Here is a 27,156-nt window from a genome sequence, read left to right on the forward strand (position 1 = left end):
ATTTTTAGTGCATCCCTTTAGCACCCCCCCCCCATACCTCATAATAATGAGTGAATATTAAGGAGCAAAAGTTCAGAAAATAAATATATTGACCAATTCTGCCAGTAGAGCAGCTTTCTACAGCCATAGTCCATCACTTCTTCTTAGAAGGGAGTGAAGTACCTTTGCAGATTTCTTCTTATGGGCCAAGCTTGGTCCATTTGAAAAATTATTTCCATTTTATACACACAGATACAGATACACACACAGAGTTTTCTGACCTCTGCTTACAACATTTTGCATCTGTTCATATGTCTTCCTGTGCTTCTATTAATCATAGTCATCATTTCTTATTTTAATTCTTCTTCTTCTACTTCTACTTCTTTTATTATTATTTCTTAATGTTTCATAACATAACGACATTCAGACACTACAACTTGCTTAGCTATTCAAGGAGAAGACATTCTTTAAAAAATATTTTAATTTATTTTATTTCCTAAGTCTATGTAAATAAATGTTTAACAATTCATTTTAAAAACTCTGAGTTTATATTCTCCCCCTCCCTCCCACCTCTCAAGAAGGTATATTTCCATATTAGTCATATTGTAAAAAAATGATTAATTTTTTAAACCTAGAAAAATAAAAGAAAGTCAAACAAAATATGCTTCAATTTGTACTCAGAGTTCATCAGTTCTCTTCCTGGAAGTGGATCACATTTTTCATTATGGGCCCTCTGGAACTGTCATGGATACATGTCTTGATCAAAGTGGCTGTCTTTTTTTTTGCGTATGTGATTTCATTGGTTTATTTTGTTGATTTCAAGAACTCCTGGAGAGGAAGTTTCCTCTATCAAAGTAGATGGCAACTACTTAGAGAATTGCATTAAGTGACTTGCTCAGGGTCACATGGCCAATATATGTGAGGATAGACTTAAAATCAGGTCTTCCTAAATGCCCAAGACCTGTCTCTAGATTTCTATCCATTAGGTAAACTAAAGTTACAGATTCCCCCAAGTCATAAGTTTAGCAACTTTGTCTAAATAGAAGTAAAGTTAATGTTGCTGGTTTTTGGTTCTTTTTTGAAAAAATATACTTTATTGCATTTTATTTTTTCAATTAATAAAGTCTCACCCCCTTTTTAAGGAAAAAGAAAAAGAAACCTCTGATAATAACTGGACATAGTCAAGCAAAAACAATTCCCACACTGTTCATGTCCAAAAACACATGTCGTGTGTATTGAATCCATCACTTCTCTATCCAGAGGTAGGTGGCATGAATCATCTAGCATGATGTGCTCTTGATAAATTCATACTAGATCTATATGATAACTAGATTTTTATAAGATAGATTTTTATCATCTTTCTCTTTAATAATACAATACATGCTAGTGGGACCTGCCAAAGCTTGTTATCTGCTACAAAGTGGCTAAGTCTTACAATTTCCTTACAATATTGCTGTTACTGTGTACAGTACATTGTTAAGAGAAGGTATTCTAAGGTCAGAGAACCTCCTAAGCACAGGCGACAGATTCAAGGGATGGCAAGCTGCCCAGTTTGGCTGAAGCATGGGAATGGGAAGGAAACTGAAATTAGTCAGACCTGAGGCCTGGGGTTGGATTTATCACAGAAGGAGATGCTATTTCTATAACACTTTCAGATTTACAAAGGTTTCCCCTCACAATAAATCTGGAAAGGATGTGGTACACTGGGCATGATAGTTATAATTTCTGCTCCTGGGAAAGCTAAGACTTGGGGAGATTGAGTTAATGAGCTACAGTCGGGTTAAAGCTGATTGGGTGTCTGATTTGGTAAGCCCCCTCTGAAGAGGGAGGGAGGCCTCCACCAGGCTGCCTAAGGAGGGAAAACTGGCCAGGGACAGAAACAGAGCACGCCAAAGCTTCTGCGACAGTGGGCAGTAGGATTGAGCCAGTGAGCAGTCGCTGTTCTTCAAGACTAGTCAAGATAGAGGCCCAGTCAGGAAGGAAGTTAGGAGAGAGAAGAGGAAGAGAAAATGTAGGGGGAAAGGAAAGGAAAGAGGGAAGAAGGAATGAAAGGGGAGAGAGACAGAGACAGAGTGAGACAGAGACAGATAAGAGAGAGAGAGAGAGAGGGAGAGAGAGAGAGAGAGAGAGAGAGAGAGAGAGAGAGAGAGAGAGAGAGAGAGAGAGAGAGAGAGAGAGAGAGAGAGAGGAGGGAGGGGAAGAGAAAGAGAGAGGGAGGGAAACAGGCAGAGACAGATAGACAGAGAGAACAGAGAGGGAGGGAGAGAGAGGGAGAGAGACAGAGAGGGAGAGAGAGGAGAGAGATGGAGGGAGGGGAGAGAGGGAGAGACAGACAGACAGAGAACAGAGGGAGAGAGAGAGAGAGAGAGAGAGAGAGAGAGAGAGAGAGAGAGAGAGAGAGAGAGAGAGAGAGAGAGAGAGAGAGAGAGGACAGAGAAAGAGAGGGAGAGAGGGAGAGAGAGGAGAGGGAGGGAGGGAAGGAAGGAAAGAGAGAGAAGAGGAGAGAGAGAGAGAGAGAGAGAGAGAGAGAGAGAGAGAGAGAGAGAGAGAGAGAGAGAGAGAAGACAAGTATAAATTATTCCCTTTCCATCTGACAGAGAAATTGATGACAGATAAAGAAATTGATGCTTGGATTATAGCTCATGTTTTCCTCACAACAACCGTGTGATATAGACAGTATAAGGGTTATCACTTGGAGAAAACCAAGACTCAGAAATGAGTTTTTCGAGTTCTCACAGCTAGTTCCATTGTCATTCCACTACTCTGGGAAGCTCAGGTACTAAGCCATGATTTGTTGATGAAGCCAGAAACGCAAGCCTAAAGCCTAGAGTGGGATCCTCCCTAATGTTGGCCTTGGCCCCAGCATGGGAGAATTGTCTCCTGCTGTTTCTTCCCCTTCTACCCCTCCTTCTCCCAAAGCATCCCAAGGTTAGGAGCTGGTCCCTGCCCAAGGGCTTGTCCCTGCCTATCACAAGATCAGACATGAGACCTTCCCTGCCCGAAGTGAGTTCTGCTCTGGGTCTTCCTGACCTTAGGATCAGGGCTCCTTAAATGGTTTGAGCTTGAACTGGGTGCTGAGCTAAAAATACCAGCTGGGAGAGGATGGGGGGTTGGGATAGGGATGCAGAATGTCCTCAGAGCAAACAGGCCAGGAAGCAGGGGCCTCAAAGCTCTCTACCCCCCCCTCCCCACCCCCAACTACCCAACCACCCACACCCAGAGCTCCCTGTCCTTGGAGCAAACCCAGAGTCTGTGACTAATAGTCTCTTTCATTTACATGTTTGTAAAGTTTTTTAGAGTCTATAAAACCCTTTAAAATCGGCAATCAAGCCATAGGGATCTCTGGTAGGGACAAGATGGGGCCAGGGTAGGGTCTTGAGGGGGATGGGAAAAGGTTGTTCTGGGAATCCCCAGGACCCTCCATTCCTTCATTCCACATTTACTGAGCATCTGTGAAACCCTTTGCAGGGCTGAGCTTTGGGAAGGCAGAGAGGGTTGAGAGGGAGTCTGGGGGAGCAGGAAACCCCCACCCTCCAGTGCCAGGGGCCAAACCCTTCCTTGATGACATAAAAGGAGGGAACTTGACTCAGTGGCTTTTAAGGACCAGCCCAGGCCAAGCTATCGCCCGTCTGAAGTATGCCGGAGAGTGCAGTAAAGGCCTTGAGAGAATACGAAGCTTGCTGGGAGCTCATACTTGGAAGGTGGCGCACAGAGGAAAACAGGACAGGGAAGCCTCCTGGAGATGACGGGCTGGTGAAGATCCAGGCTGGCATGGGGGGAGAGGCTGGCAGGGACAGATGAGGTCGCTGCAGGCAGAGAGAACAGAAGTTAGCAATAAACAGACGGACAAAAAGAAATCGCTGGGTTTGGAGTCTAGACTGTCCTACTTTGTACCTGTAAAGATGTCGGGGGCTCTTAACTTGGGGTCCATGGACCCCCAAAGGGCTCTATGAACAGATTCCAAGGGGATTTTGGGAAAGAAGATGGAAAAGCCCTTCATCTTGACATCATTTAAGATGTCTATAATGAATACAGATTTGCATTATACAGATAATTACATAACACATAATCATCATATAGAATTCATTTATATATGAATATATAATATATATAATTGGTTTCCTTTGTGATCCCAAGTACTTTATTTTATGATTTAAAAACATGATTCCGAGAAGGGGCTCATGGTCTTTGCCAGGCTGCCAACGGGATTTATAACCTGGAAAATTGTAAGAACTCCCCATCCAAATGATCTTCAAGATTTCCTCCGGCTCGAATCTCTCAGGGATTTCCCAGTTCCAGGCCTCTAAGGTCCAGCTGCCCCAAGAGCCATAGGAGGACTCAGGGCCAAGATAATGGGATCAAAGTGAGAGTCCCCTCGAGAAGTGAAAATCCTGGCAGAGGGCTTTTAAAACTCTTGCTACAATTTCTCCTGGATCCAGTCTCCCTGGATTCCCTTAATAAAGGGAATTAAAAAAAAAATAGATCTGTCAGGGGTGAGAGGCAGCGAAGATGAGGGGGGTACCCAGAGCCTCTTCCCTTTGGTACTCCCTGGCAGATGGCACCCTCTCACCTCTGAAGGGGCAGCGGTCGGTGCCTCAGGGCTTAATTAGACAGTGTCCAAGGACAGGGCACCCTCCACTCCTGACCACATCAGGTTGGCGAGGGGCCACAGAAACAGGGGCCCGTCTCCTATAGATAGGGTGCCCTTTCCCAAGCCCAGAACTAGGGACTAAGTGTTCTAGAGAGCCCTGGTTCCCAGTGTGACCAGGCTTCAGAGCTGCCCTCAGAATCAAGCCCAGGTGGTAGAGGGCAGTCGTGCAAGGCCGAGGATGAGATTGCAGCACCCTCTGCTGGTGTCTTGGTGTGGTCAGCAAAGATTTCTCAAGTCCACAAGTTTGGAGCTGTTGGGGAATAAATTTAAGTGCCTGGACTTGTCTTTGGAGAAGAAAGAGCAAACAGACAAACAAATGGCCCTCGATTTGGAGTCAGAAGACACAAGTTTGAAGCATCGCTCTGAACCGTCCTTTGCCCCAATCTCCTACGCCTCTGCCTATCAAGTGAGAGGGGTTGGGAGACCACAGGAAGGGGATGAGTGAGTGTCTGACCCTGCTGGGAAGTGAGATGGCCTCGGAAGATGTCATGCCTGCCTAAATTCCTGTTCTACCTCTCCCCCCTTGCCAGAGGCCCTGGTTTTCCCAGAACAGAAAGCTATTTATGGCTCAAAGTGATAAATGACCAAAATGTGAAGGAAAAATGGAGGGGGTCTCACTTGGAGCCTTAGTCATGCCTGGGATTGATTCCAACATGGCGCCCAAGGAAACCCAACTCTCACCCAAGAGACTGTCATGGCATCTCTGTCCGTCTGCGGTCCTGTCTATTGATCTCCCAACTGGGCCCTTGCTCCTGAGCCAAGGCAAAGCTGAGCTCTTTAAAGTCCATCATCTTTCCAAACCATGGGGGACAGAGATGTCCTGGCTCCCTTCCTTGGCCTCTCCAGGGCTTCTGCTCCCTGCCCTGAACTCCTCCTTTCTATATTCCACCTAGACAAAGTCACTCCTCCAGTCTCATCCAGTCCTTTCCTATCTCAGTGTCTTCTATGAATAAAGAAACAAACGAATGAATGAACAAATAAACTAACGAAAACCATTTTATTTTTATATTTTTAAATTTTTATTTAATTGATTAATTAAGAGAATTTTTCCATGGTTACATAATTTATGTTCTTTCCCTCCCCTCCTCCCACCCCCCCATAGCCAATGAGCAATTCAATTGAATGAAAACCATTGTAAAGTAATATTAATAATACGAATGCAGTCCTTGATCTCAAGAAGCTTACTTTTTTGTTTTTAAATTTTTTTTAAAGAAGCTTACATTCTTTTGTTTTTATTTTTTTAATTAAAAAAAATAATGATAGTGACTCACCCTGCCTTCTCTTCCACCCCCTTATCCCTCTGTGGAAGTCTCTCAGCTCAGGTGCTACTTCCTACATGATCCAGCAGTTGAAATAATAATAGTAATCATAAGTAGTTTTTTATATAGTGCTTTAGAGTTTGCAAGGTATGTGATAATGATCTCATTTGAACCTCACAACACCTTGTAAGGTAGGTGTTATTATTTCCCATTTCACCTATGAGGAAACTGAGGCAGACAGAGGTTAAGGGACTTGTCCTCCGGGTTACACAGATTGTAAGCATGGGGTAAGACTAGGATTCTGGTCTTCCAGACTCCAGGTCCTGTGCTCTATCCACCTAACTGCAGAGAGCCCTGCCTCCTCCTAGCCCTCACAGTGGTCATTGGCACGTATGTTCCTTACTCTCCCTTGGGTACGATGGAGGGAAACTGCCAGCGCAGTGTTTGTGTGAGCTTTGCCCAAAGTATAAACAGCCCGCTGCACCTTAGCGAGGGGAGAAGGCATAATCTTCCAGATTATGCTCTTCTCTGGCAAACTCCGCACTAAAGCAAATATCTTCTGGTAGAACCAAGGGCTTTGGAGATAACAGCATTCAGATTGACTTCTTCAGTTTCTAATCTGGCAAATCTCCAGGAACAACACATCAGTGATGAGGAAAAACAAAGTAAGTTGGGATAATGCTGGCAGCTAAGGGGTAATAGTAGATATAGAGTGCCCGGTCTGGAGTCAGAAAGCCTGGCCTCAGACACTTACTAGCTGGGTGATCCTGGGCTAGTCACTTATCCCTATTTGTCTCAGTTTCCTCATCTGTCAAAGGAGCTGGGGAAGGAAAGGGAAAACCACTCCAGCCTCTTTGCCAAGAAAACCCCAAATAGTGTCTCAAAGAGTCAGACACAACTGAAAAAGACTGACCAGCAAAAATGTGAATACTATTTAAAAAAACCAACAATTGGCCTTAGGAACAAGAGAGGAAGCACTTGGCTTGGCCCACCGATTTAGTGAAGTCAATAAAAGATTCAATTGCAAATAGAAACTTTTGGGAGGCGTGACTTAGTACAAAGTGAGGTATTTATAATAAAACATCATATTTATATTTCATATAAAAATGATATTTATAATAAAATAAACATATTTATTAATATATCAATAATTATTTTAGTTATGATTTATATTATTATGTTATTGTATATTATTTCATATTATATCATTTATATTATAAATATAAAAATTAATATATTAATAAAAATAAATAGTATTTATTAAATTCTCGTTTCCCCAACAGACATACATACAAGGAATATAGCAACTTTTCAGGAGACATGACAGCTTGCTTTATTGAACATCAATTAAACTCTAAAGATTAAAACATGCTATGTACGTTATTTCATTTGATCCTAACAACCCAGTGAGGAAGGGGATGAAAATATCATTATCTTCCTTTCAAAAGGAGGGAAAACTGAGGTTCAGAGGTCCCATGGCTAGATGCAGTCCTCTGACTCCAAATTCAGTGCTCTTTCTACAGAGCAGGAAGGATCGGCAGAGGTTCTCTTTGCCTATCCCTACAGGACAGTTTTTCTCCATATTTACTGGTTTGGGATGAGGTAGGAGGGGCAGGGTGAGGGAGGGGAGGTGTTCAAGTCCTCCTTTGGGACCGTAAGGAATATTTCTGTGGCAGGAGAACAAACTGCACACCCTCCCCTCTTCAACATCAGCACCAGTGAATGGGCCCCAGACAGGGATAACGATGCTTTCACAGGAGAGCCAAGAATCTGGGACCCTCCAGTGTCTCTCCTGGCCCTGAGCATCTTGATAGCAAGAAGCTGGAGAAAAATCATCATTGCCTCCATCCCCACACTCCTAGGAGGACAATCCAGCCTCTTGTTGCATCGTCGACATCCTAGAAAGATGGATTTGCTAGAATCTCCCATGAACTGGAGGTTTCACACATTCTGGGTGCGCCTACTGCCAGGATCTCTCGACTTGTGGATGTGTAGGAACCGGGGTCTAAAAGAATGAGAAGAAACAAGGCAGGCACTAGCAAGATTGCCCCGGAACATCTCTGCCTGAGTGCACAGACACTGGGGCTCCCCGGAAGGACCCTCCTTGGAGAGACGGACTGCCTGAGCAGACAAAGCAGATGCAAACAGCCTGGGAGAACAGATGCCCAGAGCTTGCAGGTCCAGAGCTCAAATCCACCCTGGATGGTCAAGAAAACAGAAGTTAACAGGGACCAGGCAGGCGTGGAGTTGTTCCTCAACTCTGAATGGAGAAAAACTCTTCCTTGGTCCGAGACTGACCCCTGCCTGGCTCCAGGACTGAGCCTTGATCATGGTCACTGGAGGACTCACAGATGACTGATTTTAGCTACAAAACTGACTAGCTGAGAGTGGGAATAACTCATCTCCTTTGCCGGAGACCGAACTTAGAGTAAAAGGTGCAGCGACAAAGTCAGGAGCACAAGGACCATACAGGAATGGTCCAGTGACTGATGGTATTCACAGGGGCTGGACAGGAAAGAAGGGATGGAGGACTAGGAGGGTTTAGCGGTGCAAAGTCTTACTTGCCACAAAAGTCGACGTGTGTAGCCAACAGAGAGAGACCCAGGTCAGGGTGGCTTTGTAACCATTTCTCAACTAGCTCTGGATGCCGAGGGTCAACTTCTAGGAAGATGCTTCTGCAGAGAGGGAAAGAAATGGTGAGAGAGTTGATTAGAAGACGCTGGGTCTGGAGTTAAGGAGACTGGAATTCGATTCCTAATTCGTCCACTTATTTCCTAGGTGACTCTGGGCTGGAGACTCAGTTTTTGACCTCCGTAAAACGAGGATAACAATACCTAACATTTCTTCCCAGATAGGGACATTCTTTGTCAATTTGAAAGTGCTAAGGACGTCTCAGAGAGACCAATGCCTTTTTTTAATGGCTTGGGATAGTGCAGCCTTGCCCGTGAAGATGCTGGTGAGAGACTAGCTCTCTTCAGCATAAACTCAGCTCCTTTGTTAAAGGACCTTCCAAGGAGGAAGGTCATGGGGCAAAGTGATACTGACTTGGTCCATATTCTAGAGTGACAGAGTTTAAAGGATAGATGAACCCCAGCTTCCTCTCCTGCTGAAATGAAGATAATAATATTTGTATTCCCTTCCTCACAAAGTAGTTAGAATCAAATGAGATGATGCACATGGCATGTTTTGTAAATTCTAGAGTTTAATTAACGTTAAACAAAGATGAGCTGTCATCATTACTTTCTCTCTCTCTCTCTCTCTTTCCCCCACCCCCCAATCCCTCATCTTCCATATTAGAATCAATACTGTGTTTTGGTTCCAAGGGAAAAGAGCAGTAAGGGATAGGCAATGGAGGTTAAGTGACTTGCCCAGGATCACACAGCTAGGACATGACTGAGGTCAGATTTGAACCCATCTCTTAGGCTTGGCTCTCAGTCCACTGAGCCACCTAGCTGCCTTCATGACTATGCCTCTTGAAAAGTTTTATGACGGATTACTCAGCTATCAGTAGTGATTCAAGACAATTCCAAAGGGTTCCACTTCCAGAGAGAGAACTGAGGAACTCTTTATTTCTCTTGCTTTTCTTTTTACAACCTGGCGAATATGGAAATATATTTTACATGAGTTCACATGTATCACTGTTATCACATTGCTTGCCTTCCCAGTGGGTCATAGGAGAAATGAGAGGAAGGGAAAGAATTTAGAACTGAAAATTTAAAAAATATCAATGTTAAAAATAAATCACAAATTAATTTATTTTTAATTCTCATAGGGCATTTCATCCAACTCTCTCATTTACAGATTGGAAAATTGAGGTCTAAGGAAATCCTTATGATTCCTCCAGTTTTAAAATTTGATGCTCCCTGGTGGCATACAGAGTATTGATACAATAAATATATAGTATTAATTCTAATAATATAGGGGGGGGAAATTCTATGCTTCCTAAAGGAAGTTTATGAACCAAGATTGTAAAAGAGAAGTCAGTGGGCAGAATCGGGAGTTGAATTCAGCTCTCCTGGCCATCAGCTCAGGCTTTTTTCCATTCTGTGCTTTGATATCTTAGGTCATGATTAGGGGTGGCAGAGCATAAGGGTAGGCAGTGGAGAAACCTATCATCCCAGGTGGTCCTGACTGGCCTTAGGCCTGGACAGAATCTTTTCAATGGAGAGATCTCCCATGAGGCATCCCCTTAGGATGGGGGAACAGTGGGGGACTTACCCCAGAAAACTCCCACCCTGTTCCTTTCTCCTCGTACCCTGAGTCTTTCAGCAGCATGGGAGCCTGGGACAGGATCTCTCTTATCACACTCATGCCATTCTCTCCTCCATCCAGACTGTCAGTATCTTCATAGCTGGAGCAAGAAAAACGAGAAGGGGGATTCCTGGAGTTTCCTGTGGCCTGGGCTTGAAAGATCGGGGCCAGACCACTCCTCGATCTGCTCAGTCAGGCTTCATGACCTTAAGCTGCTTAGTTTGATGCTAAAATAGACCCCAGGGCTAAAGGACTGAGGCAGCAGATCAGAAGAACCCCCCAAGGAAGCCAGAGAACTCGATTCCTCAAAGGTCTCTCTGGCCCTTCAGATGACATCTTCCCGAACTCCAGAAAATTAACCAAGATGTCCCTATGTGCTTCTTATTTCCTCCCTCCTGTTATTCGGGACCCTCCTCCAGGGATGGTAAGATACACGTACCTGAGGATCTCTGGGGCCAGTTGCGCCATGTCACAATGGAAGATGTAGGGGGGATTGCTGACCACAAAGTCCACTGGCCCCCATGGAAGGAGCTGCTCCCTGTTCACTCCTGTATCAGGAAGGAAGATTCCTCAGTTCAGGGCTGGACAGCACCCAGCCTATGGCCCACTGGATGAGGAGCCATAGATAGGCAGGTGAGGTAGGCAAGAAATAACACTGGATTTGGAATCAGAAGATGGGCAGTTCAAATCCCTGCTCTGTCGCTCTCTTCCTATATGCCTTTCCAAATGGAGTTGGACTTAATGATGACTAAAAACTCTTCTTTCTCTAAGTTTACAATCCTATAACAGTTGGCAATGATATAGTGTCTTAATGTTTACAAAGAATTTTCCATTTATAATATTACTTGATCCTCACAACAACACTATTAGGTGCAATTATCCCTTATTTTATAGGTGGGGAAACTGAGACTAAAAGAGAGTGACTTGGCCAGGGTTACACTGCTACGAAGTCTCTTAGGCAGGTTTCAAACACAGGTCTTCCTGATTCCAAAGTAGGGCTTTTTCTATGATGACACATTGCCTCTCCTTCTATAAATTGAGGAGACAGCTCCATCTTGGATCATCAGTTCCCTCCTATTCCCATCAGAAACTGTGCCTCTCTCTTGACTAGACTTGTATTTTTAGGTGCAGGACTCTTGAAGGGCCAGGCCCCACTTTATAGGATGCCTACATGGCATAGCATGGAGCAGAGGGTCACAGAATCATAGGATGGAGACCTAGAGTGGATCTTAGACATCATCTACTCCAGTCCCGAGGAGGCTTGCCTAAAAGAATACCAGTAGCTGGATGTCAGAGCCAAGATTTGAATCCATGTTGTGGGACTTTGTAAGCCAGCCTTGCAAACAAGTAACCAAGATTTACTAGCCCCCAAACCCTGTTTTCCCAGATTGTCCAATCCCCAAGAACTATATAAAGGGTAGAGCCTTTTTTTTAATGTCCTAAAGAGCTAGAATCAACTCTTGACTTTTTATGCCCATGAAGGGAAGAGCAATATTGTGTACAATCCAAAAATTATGTAGAGGGGAGGGATTTTAGCATTTACATTCAAACAAGTTTGTCTCTAACATTTATAGCATTTTACACTATGTAATAAAACCATACTATTAAGATCTAGCTGGGGAGAAGCCCCATAACTATTGCATTTTTCCCTTCTACAACTCAAATCTTCTCTCCTTCCTTGCTTTCCACTGGGAATGAATAATATGACTCCTTTGGTGAAAGTAAAAGCACCAAAAGAAAGCTGAGCCGGCTAGAAGATTGCTAGTATGCAAAACAAGTGGTGGAAGGGAAAGGAAAAATAATTGTTTGGCAAGGGTAAACAAAGGTCTTCTTTTTAACAAACATATTACATATCTGGGGAAACAAGGACACAACAAAATAATACCTACCCTCAAGGAGCTTACAATCCCCTGGATGACCATAATATGTATGAGGAGAAGGATAAGACCAGGTGATTCAGGGCTGGAGGCAGTGCTAGTAGCAGGGGAGCCATGATGGACCAGGGAAGGCTTCACCTAAGCTAAGCCTTGAGGGTGTGCAACCATAAATGGGTTAAGAGGAGTTGTTAATGTAATTAAGAACCTGAAAGCAAGAGTTCCAGGTATTTAGCCATATATTGGGGAGAGACCCCAATGGAGAGATCCAAGAGTTGGCTGTATCTGCCAGGATACTGAGGACAAAGTGAGAGAGGGAAGACAGAGGAGAAATCCAGAGAATGTACCAGAGGTGATATCATGGCGGACAATCTGGATCCTATCTTCTAGGTGGAGCCTGTGGGGAAGAAAAAGAAAATAATAGGGTGAGGAGTGTGCCTCACATTGCATATGCTCATAGACCCAGGACAAACACAGACATCATAACATCAATACATGTATTTACACTATTGAGTAGATGTGTCCATATAGAGGTAATAATACTAGCTAATAGTTTCTTGGGCTTTAAGGTTTGCAAAGGATTTTACATATCTCATTTGATCTTCACACCAACCCTGAAAAGGTAGGTATTATTTCCATGATTCTATAGATGAGGAAACTGAAGCTGAGGGGTGAAATGATTTAGTCTAAGTGTCTGAGGCAGGATTTGGAATCAGAAGATGGGCAGTTCAAATCTCTGCTCTGCTGCTCTCTTCCTATATGCATTTCCAAATGGAGTTGGACTTAATGATGTTTGATATTCTATCAACTGTGCCACATGGACACATACAATGCCTACAGCTTTATAGGTCATGTCACATGACAGCTTGATTGACATCTGGGTGGCTATGGCCACCTATAGCCAGCCTAATTTACCTCCAAAGTCCCAGGATGTACCAAGGAGGGGACAAGAACAAAGCACCTCCTGTGTCTCAAGTCCATCAAGACAGAAAAAGTAATCTAAGGCTGTCTAAATTTTAGAATTACAAATGAGAATCATAAAATGTTAGAGCTGGGAAATGTTAGAGCTGTTAGACCTTATAGACTATTTTTTTTCATTTTTACAGAAAGAGAAACTGAGGCCCAAGGTCACACAGTGAATCAGTACTAGGACCTAGGCTGCCTCCCACATATCCTGTCTTGTCCCTAGTTTCAGTGGGGAAGAGCCAGAGACTTGTTAGCACCCAGAGCCTCTGGCCAAAATAGTCAGAAACCAACCAAAGTCCAAAGAGGCAAGAGTACCAGCAAACAAAGATAGAGGAGGCTTAGGTTGAGCCAAGGTATGATGGAAATGGCAATCCAACAAAGAGTTCCATACAACTAAATCTCAGGATCATTTCATCCATCTTATAACTGAACAAGAACACCATCTCCAACATGCCTACCACGTAGATGCCAGATTTTACTTGAAGTCTTCCAGGGAAGGGAATCTGCTCTACCTCATGAGGCCATTTTGATAGCTTATTGGGAAGCATATTGATAAGTTGTTGGGAAGTTTTTTTTCCTAACTTTGAGCTTAAATCTACAGTTTTAAATCTAAGATCACAATATTTAGTCACAATTCAAAACCAGATAGCATCACTGGAAGGACATTGGTCTTTAAAAAAGTGGCAGGGAGGAGCTTGGAAATACTAAAAGGATGCACATTTTTCCAAATGCACTTCAGGCTTTCTTCTTCCAGTTTGTTTCTAGGTCTAAACTACTGTGCATTAGTGGACTAACCCAATGGACTGCCCATTCAGTTGAATGTAATAAGCTTGGCAAAGTGAATTCTTCATTTGGTTTGTTTTGCATGGGTGGTTATAGTTCTCTATGGGTGCTTGGGGACTAAATGTAATTGGTTCTGTAAACAACAAATAGAGGAATCAATAGAACCTCTTCATCAATAGGAAATCCACTTTCATCTTGGATTTTGTACAGAACTATCCCCTAAACACTGGCCATCAACTTTGATGAGCATATCACGAAACTCAGCAAACTCTGAACAAATTGTGTCTTGACTGAACAAGTAAGCAAGCATTTAAATATGTTTTTATTGATGTCTTTTGTCTTGCCACTAGTATATTTCTCCCTTTCCTTCACTCCATATGACAAAGAATATTTTAAAGACCAAAAAAAATGGAAAAAAATGAGCATAACTGATCAACATATCAAAAAAAGTTTGAAGATATGTGTAATGTGTCATACTAGTGGATCTCCCTCCCTATCAGAATCTTAGGGTAATAATGTCTTCTCATATCTCTTCTTTAGGGCTATGCTTGTTCTTTTTAAATTTACAACATCCATTTTTTTGGTTGCTCTGTTCATTTACACTGTTGTCATTCTGTAAGTTGTTTTGACTCTACTTCATTTACTTTTATGTTTTTCCATGCTTCTCTGTATTCATCATATTTGTCATCTCTTAGAGCACAGCATATTTTATTACTTTCATGTTCCTCATTTTGTTTACTGATTTCCCAATTGTGGGCATCTTTTTTGTTTCTGATGCCTTGCTACTACAAAAAGTACTATGGTATATATTTGGGTATACATGAGGATTTTCTTATCAAGGACCTGTTTGGCATATAAAGCCGGTAGTGGAATTTGCTTCCTATTTCCTTACTGGGTCAAAGGGTAAGGACATTTTGGTCACTTTATTTGCATAACTTCAAATTGCTTTCCAGAATGGTTGTACTGATTCATAGTTCCATCAACAATGCTCTCATTTGTCTATCATCCCACAACTCTTTCAATATTGACTATTTTCATCTTTTGTCATCTTTGCTAATTTTCAGAGTATAAAGTGAAACTTCAAGGTTGTTTTGATTCACATTTCTCTTATTAGTGTTTTGGAGCATATTTTCCTCTGGTGGTTAATAGTTTGCAATTCTTTTTTTTTTTGAGAACTGTTTGTTCATATCCTTTGATGACTTATCTATTGAGGAAAAGCTTTTAGACTCTCTCTCTCTCTCTCTCTCTCTCTCTCTCTCTCTCTCTCTCTCATTTGGATACCAAACTCATAGATTTCCCCAATTCAACCACTTCCCTTCTTATCCTAGATGCATTCATTTTATTTGTGCAAAAGTTTTTCAGTTTCCTGTAGTCAAAACTATCTCTTTTGCCCTTTGTATCTTGTTTGGTTAAGAAAATGCCTCCTGTCCATAGCTGTGAAAAGTATATGACCTACTTCTCTTCTAGTTGTGCGTGTGTGTATATGATAGTGATCTTTAATATTATGGTTATATATCCATTTGGAGTATACTGCAGAATATGGTATAAATATGGTATAAAGTATTGGTTTAAGACTGATTTCTGCCAGACTGCTTTCCATATTTCCTAACAGTTTTTATCAAATGGAGAATTCTTTCCTAAGTAGCTTATGTTTTCCAACTTATTGAATAGTGAGTTATTGGGCTCCACTGTTTCTGATTTTCTCTTGTCTAATCTGTTACACTGATCTACTTATCTATTTTGTTAACCAATATCAGATAGTTTTGAATTATTGCTGCTTCATAATATAGTTTAAGGTTTCAAAGTGTTCTTTCCCCTTCATCTTTACTTCTTTTCATTATTTTCTTTGATATTCCATTGATATTTTATTTTCCCAAATTAATTTTATTATTATATCAAGTTCTACAGAATATCACTTTGATAATTTTATTGATATAACATTAAAATAGCAAAATAATTTTGTTAATATTACTTTTATTATATTGGCATGGCCCAGCCATGAGCACTGAATATGATTCCAGCTAATTAAATTGTTCTTCATTTCTTTAAGGAACATATTGTAACAATCTATACAAGTCTTTTCTGTGCTTTGATAAATTGATCTCCAGATATTTTTATGCATCTCATAGTCATTTGGAATAGAATTTCCCTTTCTGCTGTTTCTTCTTGGATTTTGTTATTATCATACTAAATTATATTAATTATATTAAAATGCTGTTGATTGGGGGGTTGTTTTGTAGTTTGAGATTTTGCTGAAGTTATTGTCTCAATTACCATCTCTGCTGATACTCTAAAATCTTCTAAGTCACAATGTTGTCAACAAATAGGGATAATTTTGTCTCTTCCTTATCTATCTTTATGTTTTAAAATTTCTTTCTCTTCTCTTTACTAGTATTGCTAGCATTTCCAGAATAAATGAAAATGGGAAGAATAGCCATTCCCAAAGGAAGTAAATACTAAGCTTCTACTATGCACTGCCCCTTGTACTGAAGACACAAAAATAAAAGCAAGAAGAAACTTAGGGTCTAGAATTCTGCTATGTGATTCTTTTTTTTTTTAATCTTTACCTTCTGTCCTAAAATCAATACTAAAAATTGGTTCCAAGGCAATGGGAATTACGTGACTTGCCCAGCTAGGAAATATCTGAGGCCAGATTTGAACCCTGGGCCACCCATCTCTAGGCAGAGCTTTTAATCCACTGAGCAACATTATCATGGTGCTGCTCCTTATCATGGAATTCTTAATGAGTTTAACATATGCAAGCAGAAAACCTTGTCCAGGAGCTCCTAAGGTTGCTCATTCAAATGATTTATGTGTAGGCACTGTAGATTCTCATATTCTCTACAAATTTCAGCTGTGGAAGGTATTCAGCTATTGAGTTCCTTCTAGTCCCTTCTCCTGTCTTTAAGTGTCAAAAAGAGGGAGCAGCTGGATGGCTCAGTGGATTGAGAGCCAGGCCTAGCGATGGTAGGTCCTACTTTCAAATCTGACCTCAGACACGTCCCACCTGTGTGACCTTGGGCAAGTCACTTGACCCCCATTGCCTAGCCCTTACCACTCTTCTGCCTTGGAGCCAATACTCAGTATTAATTCCAAGACAGAAGGTGACAGTTTAAAAAAATGTGTCATAAAGATATTACATTATTTTAAAATTGTTCATTTTTTTATGTTGCCTCCTTAATCACCCTCTGTGGTCCTTTCTATTCTTTTAACTTGTCTTTCTTGAGCCCAGAAAGCCCTCAAAATCATGGCACCTCCAACAGAAAAAATAATATTTATGTATGCATTTGTTCAGATCCAGTATTCCAAACTTCCTATTAAGTTCCACCACCACTTCTTCCTCCTGGTACTACTGGGTACAAGGTAATAATTTCCAAATGACAGTGGCTTTACGATTGTCACTGAGGAGAACAGATAGCTACAGAAACACCAGCAGATTTCATTTATAGCAGAGATTCTTCACCTTTTTGTTCGTCATAGAATTCTTGGCAATTTGATGAAAACATAGGCCTCTTCTCGGAACAATTTTTTTAAGCACATAAAATAAATTCATAGAATTACAAAGAAAGTCAATTATTCAGAAGTACAGTTATCTAGTTTTTTAAAAAAAAAACCTTTCCCCTTCTGTCTTAGACTCAATACTAAGTATCAGTTCCAAGGCAGAAGAGTAGCATGGTATAGGCAACTGGGGCTATATGACTTGTCCAGAATCACACATCTAGGATGTGTCCGAGGCCAGATTGGAGCCCAGGACCTCCCATATCCAGGCCTGGCTCTCGATCCACTGAGTCACCTAGCTGCCCTCGTCTATTTTAAAATTCAAAGAGCATTGGTTAAGAATCTTTGATTTATAGGATCATAAGATTTAGCTCTAGAAGGAACCTTAGAGAACATCTTGTCCACCCTTATTTTACATAAGAGGAAACTGAGATATCTAGGACTTGACCAAGATAATGAAGCTAATAAATAGCCAAATCTGAATCCCCTGACTTCAAAACCAGTGCTCTTTCTGCTATACCAACTTGTTCTACTTTGTGTCTGTCCTTTCGATTTCATCCACAATGCCCTGGGGATGATCTGGCTTTGCTGGGTTACATGTCAAGTTCCTTACAGGCTTGTTTTCCTCCTCTCTCCCTTTTACCTGCCTTGTGGCACAAAAATGCTTATAATCTTGTGGCAATTTCCTTCCTGCTTTGCAAAGTCTATAATCTAAACCAGCATTGCCCCTGACTGCCAGTCATTCTTAACCAGCAAGCAGAAGAAAAATTTGCTGTTGCAGGAAATTTCTGGGTTCTTTTAGCCATTATTAGTGGCTGACTATTTTTAACTGGTTAAATTTCTCTAAGAAACAAGCACTCTGTTTATAATCTACTCCTCAAGATTATTATAGAGAGTCCTACATAAGTGTGGAGAATGTTGTCACTTTTGTCCATTTCCCACGTATCCAAAGAGGTCATTGATGAGAAGAACCTCATATATACCCCAAATATATACAGCAAAGAACTGTAAGCAAAAAAGATGCCCAACAATAAGGAACATGACTATAATGAAATATTATACATTTCTCTATTCTATGCCCTTTCTACGATGTGGTGCCCCAAATTAGACACAAATCATAGTGAAAGATTGAAGCTTGAGGATTATTACCAAGCTTAGCAAGCAGTTTTTATAACAATGACAACAATAACACCAACTATACAAAAGTATCTGTGATTTCATTATGATAGGGGAACTTCTAAGTAGACTATGAATACTGGCATAGATTATAACCCCTCAGTTTGGATAAGTCTTAGTAGATATGACTTAGGTAGTTGCCTAAAGCCTAGAAAATTAATTTGACTAAGTCATGTACTAAATGGTGCAAACAGGATTTGAACTCTTCTTGACTCCAAGTCCAGCATTCTATCCACTATGTTGCTGCTATGATAATACCATGAGTGGTTATTTACAGAGCACTTTAAGGATTATGAAGTGCTTGACATATACATCATGTTTATTGAGTCTCACAACAACCTTGGGATGAAGTGACAGCTCAGGAGAGGTTACATGACCTGCCTATGGTCACCCATCTGTTAAGAGTTGGAGGCAGGATGGAACACCAGATTTTCCTGACTCTGGATCCAACACTCTATCCATGACACCATATTATTTTTCTTTATGGGCTTTAAAAAATGCTTCATTAGAGGGCAACAGGGTGGCTCAGTGAATGGAGAGCCAAGTCTAGAGATAGGAGGTCCTGAGTTCAAATTTGACCTCAGACACTTCCTAGCTGTGTGACCCTGGGCAAGTCACTTAATCCCACTTGCCTAGTCCTTACCACTCTTCTGCCTTGGAATCAATACACAGTATTGATTCTAAGATAGAAGGCAAGGGTTTTAAAAAAATAAAATAGAATAAAATGCTTCATTCCTATTATGAATCCTCACTTTCCTTGTGAGCTCTAAGAATTCAGTGCTGGGGCTGTCAATCAACTAGGGAATGGCTAAACAAGTTGTGATATATGATTGTGATGAAATGCTATTGTGCTAGAAGAAATGATAAGCAGAATAATTTTGGGAAAATCTGGAAAGACGTGCATGAACTGATGCAAAGTGAATGGAGCAGAAGCAGAACAACACCGTACACAGTAGCAGCAATATTTTTTTGACGAATAACTGTAAATGACCTAGTTATTCTCAGCAATGCAATGATCCAAGATAATTTCATGATGAAAAATGCCATCTGCCCTCCAAGAAAGAACTGGAGTCTAAATGTAGACTGAAACATACTCTTATTGTTTCTACTTCTTCTTTTTTTGTTTGAGATCTCTTCCACAAAATGACTAGCATGGAAAAATGTTGAACATGGCTGCACATGTAAAATATTTATCAGGTTGCTTACTGTCCCAGGGAGTGGGAAAGGGTGGGAGGAAGTAATGGAGGGAAGGCAGAAAGGATGGAGAGAATTTGGAACTAAGAATTTAAAAAATAAAAACAGAAAAGAATGTAAGCTTCTTTAATTTTTTTAAAAACAAATGAAAGCAATATAAGCTTCTTTAAAAGTTAAAAAAAAAAAGTAAGCTTCTTGAGATCAAGGACTGCATTCCTCTGATGTGTACCCAATTCAGAGTTCTCAGCCTCCCTTTTCCTATTACTACTTGTACCCTATCTTGATTCTAGGTTCTAACATCTACTTCCTCTTTTCCTTCTTCCCCTTTAGAGTTTGGTCAGGAGATAAAATAGAGCTGTCACTGCCAAGGAGAAGGCGATCAAGAGTGGAGCAGAAGCTGGATGAGCCCTGCTGGGGATGCTAGAGGGGAAATGCCTTTGAGGTACAGGATGGGACCTCTCAGCAATTCAGGCTTTCTGAGGTCCTGCTCTCCCCACTATTCCCCAATTCTGATAGGGAGGTGGATGCTCCCAAAGAACCACAAACCATGCTACAAAGCCCTCAAGGCCTTGAATGCAATGTCTCCAACCCTCTGCCCTTGGTCCCCAGCTCATGCCTCCTGTCTGCCCTCAGTACCTCTGAGCATTCTCTCTGGTGAGCTGTACGGCCTCTTCCCCTTTGTCCACTGCAACCACACGGCTCTGGCAACAGGACAGAAATAAGGAGACGATTAGCTTTATTCTGCTCTGGCCTAGAAGAAAGAGCTAGGACCAATGAGGAGGAAATTAGAGAAGGGCAGACTCGAGCATGATGTATGCAGAAATCAATGACACTGCTTATAAAAGCTACTACTCTTAAAGGAAAATGGACTGCCTCTGAAAGCCATGAGTTCTCCAGCTTCGGATGACCACCATTTGGGATGGCATAAAAGGAATCGATCCTCAGGAAGGGGATGAGCTGGATGATCTCTGGAGTCTTTTGCAGCTGAGAATCGATCTAAGAATTATCAGGAGATCAACAGGATGAACGCTATAATGGCTTCAGAGGACTAATGTTGAAACAGGTCTCCCCCTTGCTAGAAAGACAATTGGTGGACCACAGGGGAAGAATGAGGCATTTGCTTTTAGACCTGACCAAGGCATTGATTTGTTTTGTATTGATCTTACTGTTCTTATTTGTTGGTAAAGGAGGGATTTATTGGGGATGGGTGGAAAATGACTCATAGAGAAGTTAAAAAAAAGGAAAGGGCATCTATTTAGCCATGTAATTATATATAAATACACATAACGAGTGTATATACATTTGTATGTGCACTGTATGGTGTATATATATATACACACATATGTATATGTGTGTGTATATATTTGTGTGTGTAAATATATAAATATACATACATACATATATATATATATATATATATATATATATATATATATATATAGTAGTAGTAGTAGTAGTAGTCTCTCGGTAACCGAGGATGACTATTGTCTTTGTGTGTTTATGTGCACTTGTGCAAGAAGATTTAAGTGGAAAAGTCGATGCACAGAGACAGTCCCACTCTCTCGGCGTTGGAAGCCTGGGTCCAGTGGCACGAAAAGTCGTTACCCCTGGAGACTTCCTCAGTTGCATTGGGTGGCCGTGTTGTCTTTTGTGCTCCAACACGCCCTAAGCACTCCACAGTGCCTTGCTGCGTCGCCATCTCAGCCGGTTCAGGTTCATTTGAACCTTCTTATTGGTTTCTTTATGTGTGTGTGTGTGTGTGTGTGACTCTTTGGGTCCAGAGGCAGGGGTGGGAGGGCTCACCTGGGTCAGCTTGCTCAGGAGGCTGAGGGCAATGGCCCCAGAGCCACAGCACACATCCAGGATGAGTGGGCAGGAGTGGGATTGATGGGCTAGGGTTCTTTTTCTTCGGAATTCTTGGCATCTCTGGGATTGCTCATGAAGGACTAAGTTGACCAGCTCCTACAAGGTGAACAGGAAATGTAACTTAGCTCCTGAAAGAAAGACAGTGGGCAAAGGGGGATGTGATACTGGCTAATATCCCTCCCCCCAACTCCCCCCCACCCCACCGAAGTAGTCTGAATAGAGGCCGGGTGACATGCTTCTCAATGCAACCTAATGTTACCTTAGCTTTGCTGTCATATCACACGATTCATATAGAGCTTGCAGTCCCCTAAAACCACCAGATCTTTTTCAGATTCACTACTGTCTAGCCAGACTCCCCCAGTGAGAATGGGTTCCCCCATTTAGCATCATTCTCGATTCCCCATTTACCCTTCCACCAAATAACCAATGGGTGACCAAGTCTTGTTATTTCTACCTCTGCAATGGTTCTTGCATCTGGTTCCTCTTTTCTCTGCTCACACAGCCTCCACCTTATTTCAGGACCCCATTTTCTTTTCTGTGGCCTGGAGGCAAGACCTTTATTTAATCGGTCTTCCTGTCTCAAGTCTCTTCCCTCTCCATCTATCCTCTGCAAAGGTGAAGCATAGTCTCTCCACTTCAGTGATTCCCTAGATAAACTAGGAATTTTGTACCAGTCTTTTTCCTTATGATCTCTTTGGGGTATAAACCCAGCAGTGCTATGGCTGGATCAAAGGGCAGGAAGTTATTTAAAGCTCTTTGGGCATAGTTCTACATTGCCTTCCAGAATGGTTGGATCATAGGAATTCTTTTCTATTTGGCATTTGAAGCTCTCACAACTTGATCCTGATCCTAACTTACCTTCCCAGCATTCCTGTACATGATGACCCTTCCTTCATTCTCCATACTATTCAAAATAGCCATCTTCCAGCTCCCCATCTCTGCTCAAACACCATGAAGCCTTTCCTGATTCCTCCTAGTTGCCTCTCCCTCCCCAAACTATCCCTTATTTGTCTTGTATTTAATGTATGTGTGTGTGTGTGTGTGTTGCCTCCCCCAAAAGAATGTAACTCCCTTGAGGGAAGGGACTTTTAACCTTAGTACTTAGTAGTATTATTTCTATTTTACAAATGAAGAAACTGGGGCTCAGAGAAGCCAGATTCTAGAACCCTAAAACACAGTTTATGAGACTCAGATTCAAATCCCCAAAACTCCTGATGTCAAGGGCAGCATTTTTCTCCATTCTACTAGTGGCCAAAGCCAGGTGTATGATTCCTGAGCATATATAATAATAGCTCACATTTCTTTTTTTTTTTTTTACCATTTGAATAGCTCACATTTCTGTGGCACTCTAAAGTTTAGAATCCTTTTCTCAGAACTCTGGAAAAGGATATAGAAAGATTACTGTCCTATGTTCCAGGCGAGGAAACAAAGATTCCAAGACATTAAATAAACTTGCTTAAGATAAAACAATGTACAAATATAAGAGCAAGAAAATGAACCTAGGAAAATGAACCTCTTCCCCTCTGCCATCTTGTTGTTCTCACCCCTGTTGTGCCCATCTTTCCAGTCTCCTACCCAGATTTACCTGTGGTGTTCCCCAACTAGCCAGAGAGAAAAAGACACACTAGCAACACCAGGGGGTGACAGACATGGTGCCAGTCTGCTCAAAAAAATCAAGATGCCCTGAGCAGGTGGTAGAGTTGGCACAAAGGCAACTGTGGGCAGTGGCATACCACTCAGGGCTTGCAATCATCAACAGCTGCCAAATTACTTTCATCTGGTATGTTGGGGTCACTCCTCTGGGTCAAATAGGGACAGAGCCTTTTAAACCACATTTCCTGGGGAGGCCCCTGGCTGGCTCAAGTTCTACCAGTGATGGTGGCCAAAGCCAAGTTGCTAGAAAGTTCGGTCTTCTGCCCCAACAGAATGGCTAGAAAGGCTTGGGTTGCCACATATTGATGACCCTCCCTCTACATTCCAACTGGTCTCCCTACTGTCTCCCAACCCTTTGAAGGCCTTATCTTAGGGGATCCTAAGACTTCAGAGCTGGAAGGGACCTTGGAAGAGAGAATGTCAGAACTGAGAGAGATCTCAAAGAACATCTTGGGCATCCTCCTCATGATATAGATAAGGATACACAGTATTGGTTCTAAGATGGAAGGTAAGGGCTCAAAAAACAAAACAAAAAAAAAGAAAGGTTCAAATATCCCAGTTTACTTCTTATCACCTGTATGACTCTGAATGAGTCTGTTCCCCAATTTGGGACCTCAACCATCTTCCCTTGAATTGAGAGGGCTGGGATTCATGACCTCTAAAGCCTCTCCAGGCTGTGAGAATATCATTAAGACGAGGGGGCAGGGAAGAAAAAGAGGAAGGTGTGGAGAGAGCAGCTCTGTTTCCATTCTCGAGGCTGCTAGAGTTTGGGGGGGAGGGCAGGGGATGAGGTGCTTGCTCAGCAAAGGAGACACAGGTAGGGGGAGGAGGGGAGGCAGAGATTCGGTGAGCCAGCATTGTGGTTTGGGCCCACTCACTTCTGAGAACTGAAATTTCTGGGGAAGCCCTAGGTACCCACTGTGGTCAGCCTCCTCCTCTCTGGCCCAGCCTGGATTTCTATCTCACAGCCTCAGAAGGCAAAGAGGCCGCAGGTGAGGAGGTCAAAGGAGCTGAAAAGGAGGATGGGGGGGTGGGAAGGGGTCACCGATGATAATGAAAACCTCATTGTCTCCCTGGGGCTTGGACCTTCTTGCTTCCCAGCTCTGTTAGATCATTCTATCCTTCCAATTCCAGGACACCCCAGGGAAAGGGCAGGAATTATCCTTGTCCTATTTTCTGGGAAGGAAACTGAGGCTTGTAGCTTCCTCTTTCCAATACTACACATACCAGTTTGGTTATGAATGTTTACAAAATAAAACATGGCTGAGTAGGTAAGAGTGCTGGTCAGGGGTTGAGAAGACTTGATTTTCAAAGCTCATCTCAGATATTAATTGTAGGACAACCTCAGTGCCACTTTAGTAAAATGGGAATAATCATAGTACTACTTCAGAGGGTTGTTGAAAGAATCACAGCACCCAATACATACATTTCTTTGCAAACTTTACAGCATGATGCAAAGGCTAATGATTATCATGATCATGATGACCATCATCATCATCATCATCATAATTATCACCACCACCATCATCATCATTATCATCATCATCCACCTCCACCACCACCACCACCACCATCATCATCATCATAATTACAACCACCTCCACCAACATCATCAATATTACACGACCACCATCATGATCATCATGATCATCATCCCACATCATCATCATCCTGGTGGTGGGATGATGATGATGATGATGGTGGTGGAGGTGGTGGTGGTAATTTTAATGATGATGATGATGGTGGTGGTAGTGGTGGGATGATGATGATGATGGTGGTGGTGGAGGTGGTGGTGGTGGTGGAGTTGATGATGATGATGATGATGGTGGTGGTGGTGGTGGTGGGATGATGGTGGTGGTGGTGGTAGTGGGATGATGATGGTGGTGGTGGTGGAATGATGATGAAGATGATGATGGTGGTGATGGGATGATGATGATGATGGTCATGGTGGAGGTGGTGGTGGAGTTGATGATGATGATGATGATAATGGTGGTGGTGGTGGTGGGATGATGATGATGATGGTCATGGTTGAGGTGGAGGTGGTGGTGGTGGAGGTAATGATGCTGATGATGGTGGTGGTGGGATGATGATGGTGGTGGAGGTGGTGGGATGATGATGATGATGATGGTGGAGGTGGTGGGATGATGATGATGATGATGGTGGTGGAGGTGGTGGGATGATGGTGGTGGTGGTGGTGGTAATTATAATGATGATGATGATAATGATAGTCGTGGTACTACCACCACCACCACCACCACCACCACCATTATGACCATATCATCATCATTATTACCACCTCTACCACAATCATCATTATCATCCCACCACCACGATCACCACCTCCACCACCACCATCATCATCATCATTACCACCACCTCCACCACCATCATCATCATGATCATCATCACCACCACCTCCACCACCATCATCATCATGATCATTATCCCACCACCTCCACCACCATCATTATCATCATCATAATTACCACCACCACCCCCTCCACCACCACCACCACCACAATCATCACCACCACCACCACCACCACCACCACCACCACCACTACCATCATCATCATCATCACCCTACCATCTCCACCACCACCACCACCACCACACCACCACCATCATCATCATTACCAGCACTTCCACCACCACCACCTCCTCCACCACCACCACCACTACCATCATCATCATCATGATCATTATCCCACCACCTCCACCACCACCATCACCACCACCACCAACTCCACCACTATCATCATCATCACCACCACCACCACCATCATCATCATGATCATTATCCCACCACCTCCACCACCACCATCATCATCATCATCATCAAAATTAGCACCACCACAACCACCTCCACCACCATCATATTCATAAAAATTACTACCACCTCCACCACCATCATCATCACCATTACTCCACCGTCATTATGATCATTATCCCACCACTATCATCATGATGATCCCACCAACACCACCACCACCACCTCGACCACCACCACCATCAGAAGCAGTATCGTCATTACCACCACCTCATCATCGTGATCATTATCCCACCACCATCATCATTATCATCATCATCATCACCACCACCACCTCTACCACCACCATCATCATAATTACCACCAACTCCACCACCACCACCATCATCATCACCCCCCATCATCATCATCCCACCACCACCACCACCACCACCATCATCATCACTGAAAGAATCACAGGACCCAATATGTACATCTCTTTGCAAACTTTAAAGCATGATGCAAGGGCTAATGATCATCATCCCACCACCTCCATCATCATCATCATCATTATAATCATCCCCACAGCGTGTGTCAGGGGAAGGAATGCCCTTAGGTATCTATGTGCACATGTCCATGAATATTCAAGTGTCTCTTTGTCTAGTCCCTTCTCCAATCATCTGCCAAACAACCACCTAAATCTTTCTCCTGCCTCTGCTATTCCATTTTTGACACTTTCAATTATTAAGGTTTGTTGAATGGAATTTAAACTCTTCTGGTTGGCATTCAAGACCCTCCAGAATCAGCCACCCTAACTCTTTGGCCTCATTTGACTTGGCTCCCTTCTTGGAACTCAATATTCCAAACAAACCAAATGACTCTGTCACTTAAATATGCTCTGCACTCTTCTACTTCCATGTCTCTGCTCATACAGTAGTAGACTTTGTCATTCCTTTCTTCCCTGTTTTTATCTGATGAATTTCCACCAGTCCTTGAAAGCCTGAATGAAACAGTACTTCCTCTAGGCAACCTTCCATGATTTCTTGGAACTGATGTAGAACCCTGTTTTGCACAGCTATGATATACTTATCATAAGATGGTAGATTTACATCCTTTGTGGGATGTACCTTGGAGGCCATCTAGCCCAACTCTTTCATTTCATAGGTACAGTCACTGGAGCAAACCAGAGATTACACACAGCTAGCAAGTGTCTGAGGCCATATTTGCACTCGGATCTGACCCTTAATTCTCTAAAGA

The 27,156-nt window shown here is 42.4% G+C and overlaps 1 protein-coding gene across 1 annotated transcript in view; it reads right to left on the reverse strand.

Moving 5' to 3' along the window:
- Positions 1-7,124: 7,124 nt before the first annotated feature.
- HEMK1 (HemK methyltransferase family member 1) overlaps positions 7,125-27,156 on the reverse strand; it is a 45,851-nt gene continuing 25,819 nt past the window's right edge. Inside the window, exons 5-11 of the mRNA XM_001378717.5 lie at positions 21,435-21,593; positions 20,268-20,332; positions 12,362-12,411; positions 10,580-10,688; positions 10,145-10,240; positions 8,451-8,564; positions 7,125-7,894 (exon numbers count right to left, since the gene is read on the reverse strand). Coding sequence (XP_001378754.3) covers positions 7,831-7,894; positions 8,451-8,564; positions 10,145-10,240; positions 10,580-10,688; positions 12,362-12,411; positions 20,268-20,332; positions 21,435-21,593 — 657 coding nt within the window. The 3' untranslated portion in view covers positions 7,125-7,830. The remainder of the gene's footprint in view (positions 7,895-8,450; positions 8,565-10,144; positions 10,241-10,579; positions 10,689-12,361; positions 12,412-20,267; positions 20,333-21,434; positions 21,594-27,156) is intronic.

Source organism: Monodelphis domestica, chromosome 7 (genome assembly GCF_027887165.1).
Source record: "Monodelphis domestica isolate mMonDom1 chromosome 7, mMonDom1.pri, whole genome shotgun sequence".
In the NCBI taxonomy this organism is placed as follows: Eukaryota; Metazoa; Chordata; class Mammalia; order Didelphimorphia; family Didelphidae; genus Monodelphis; species Monodelphis domestica.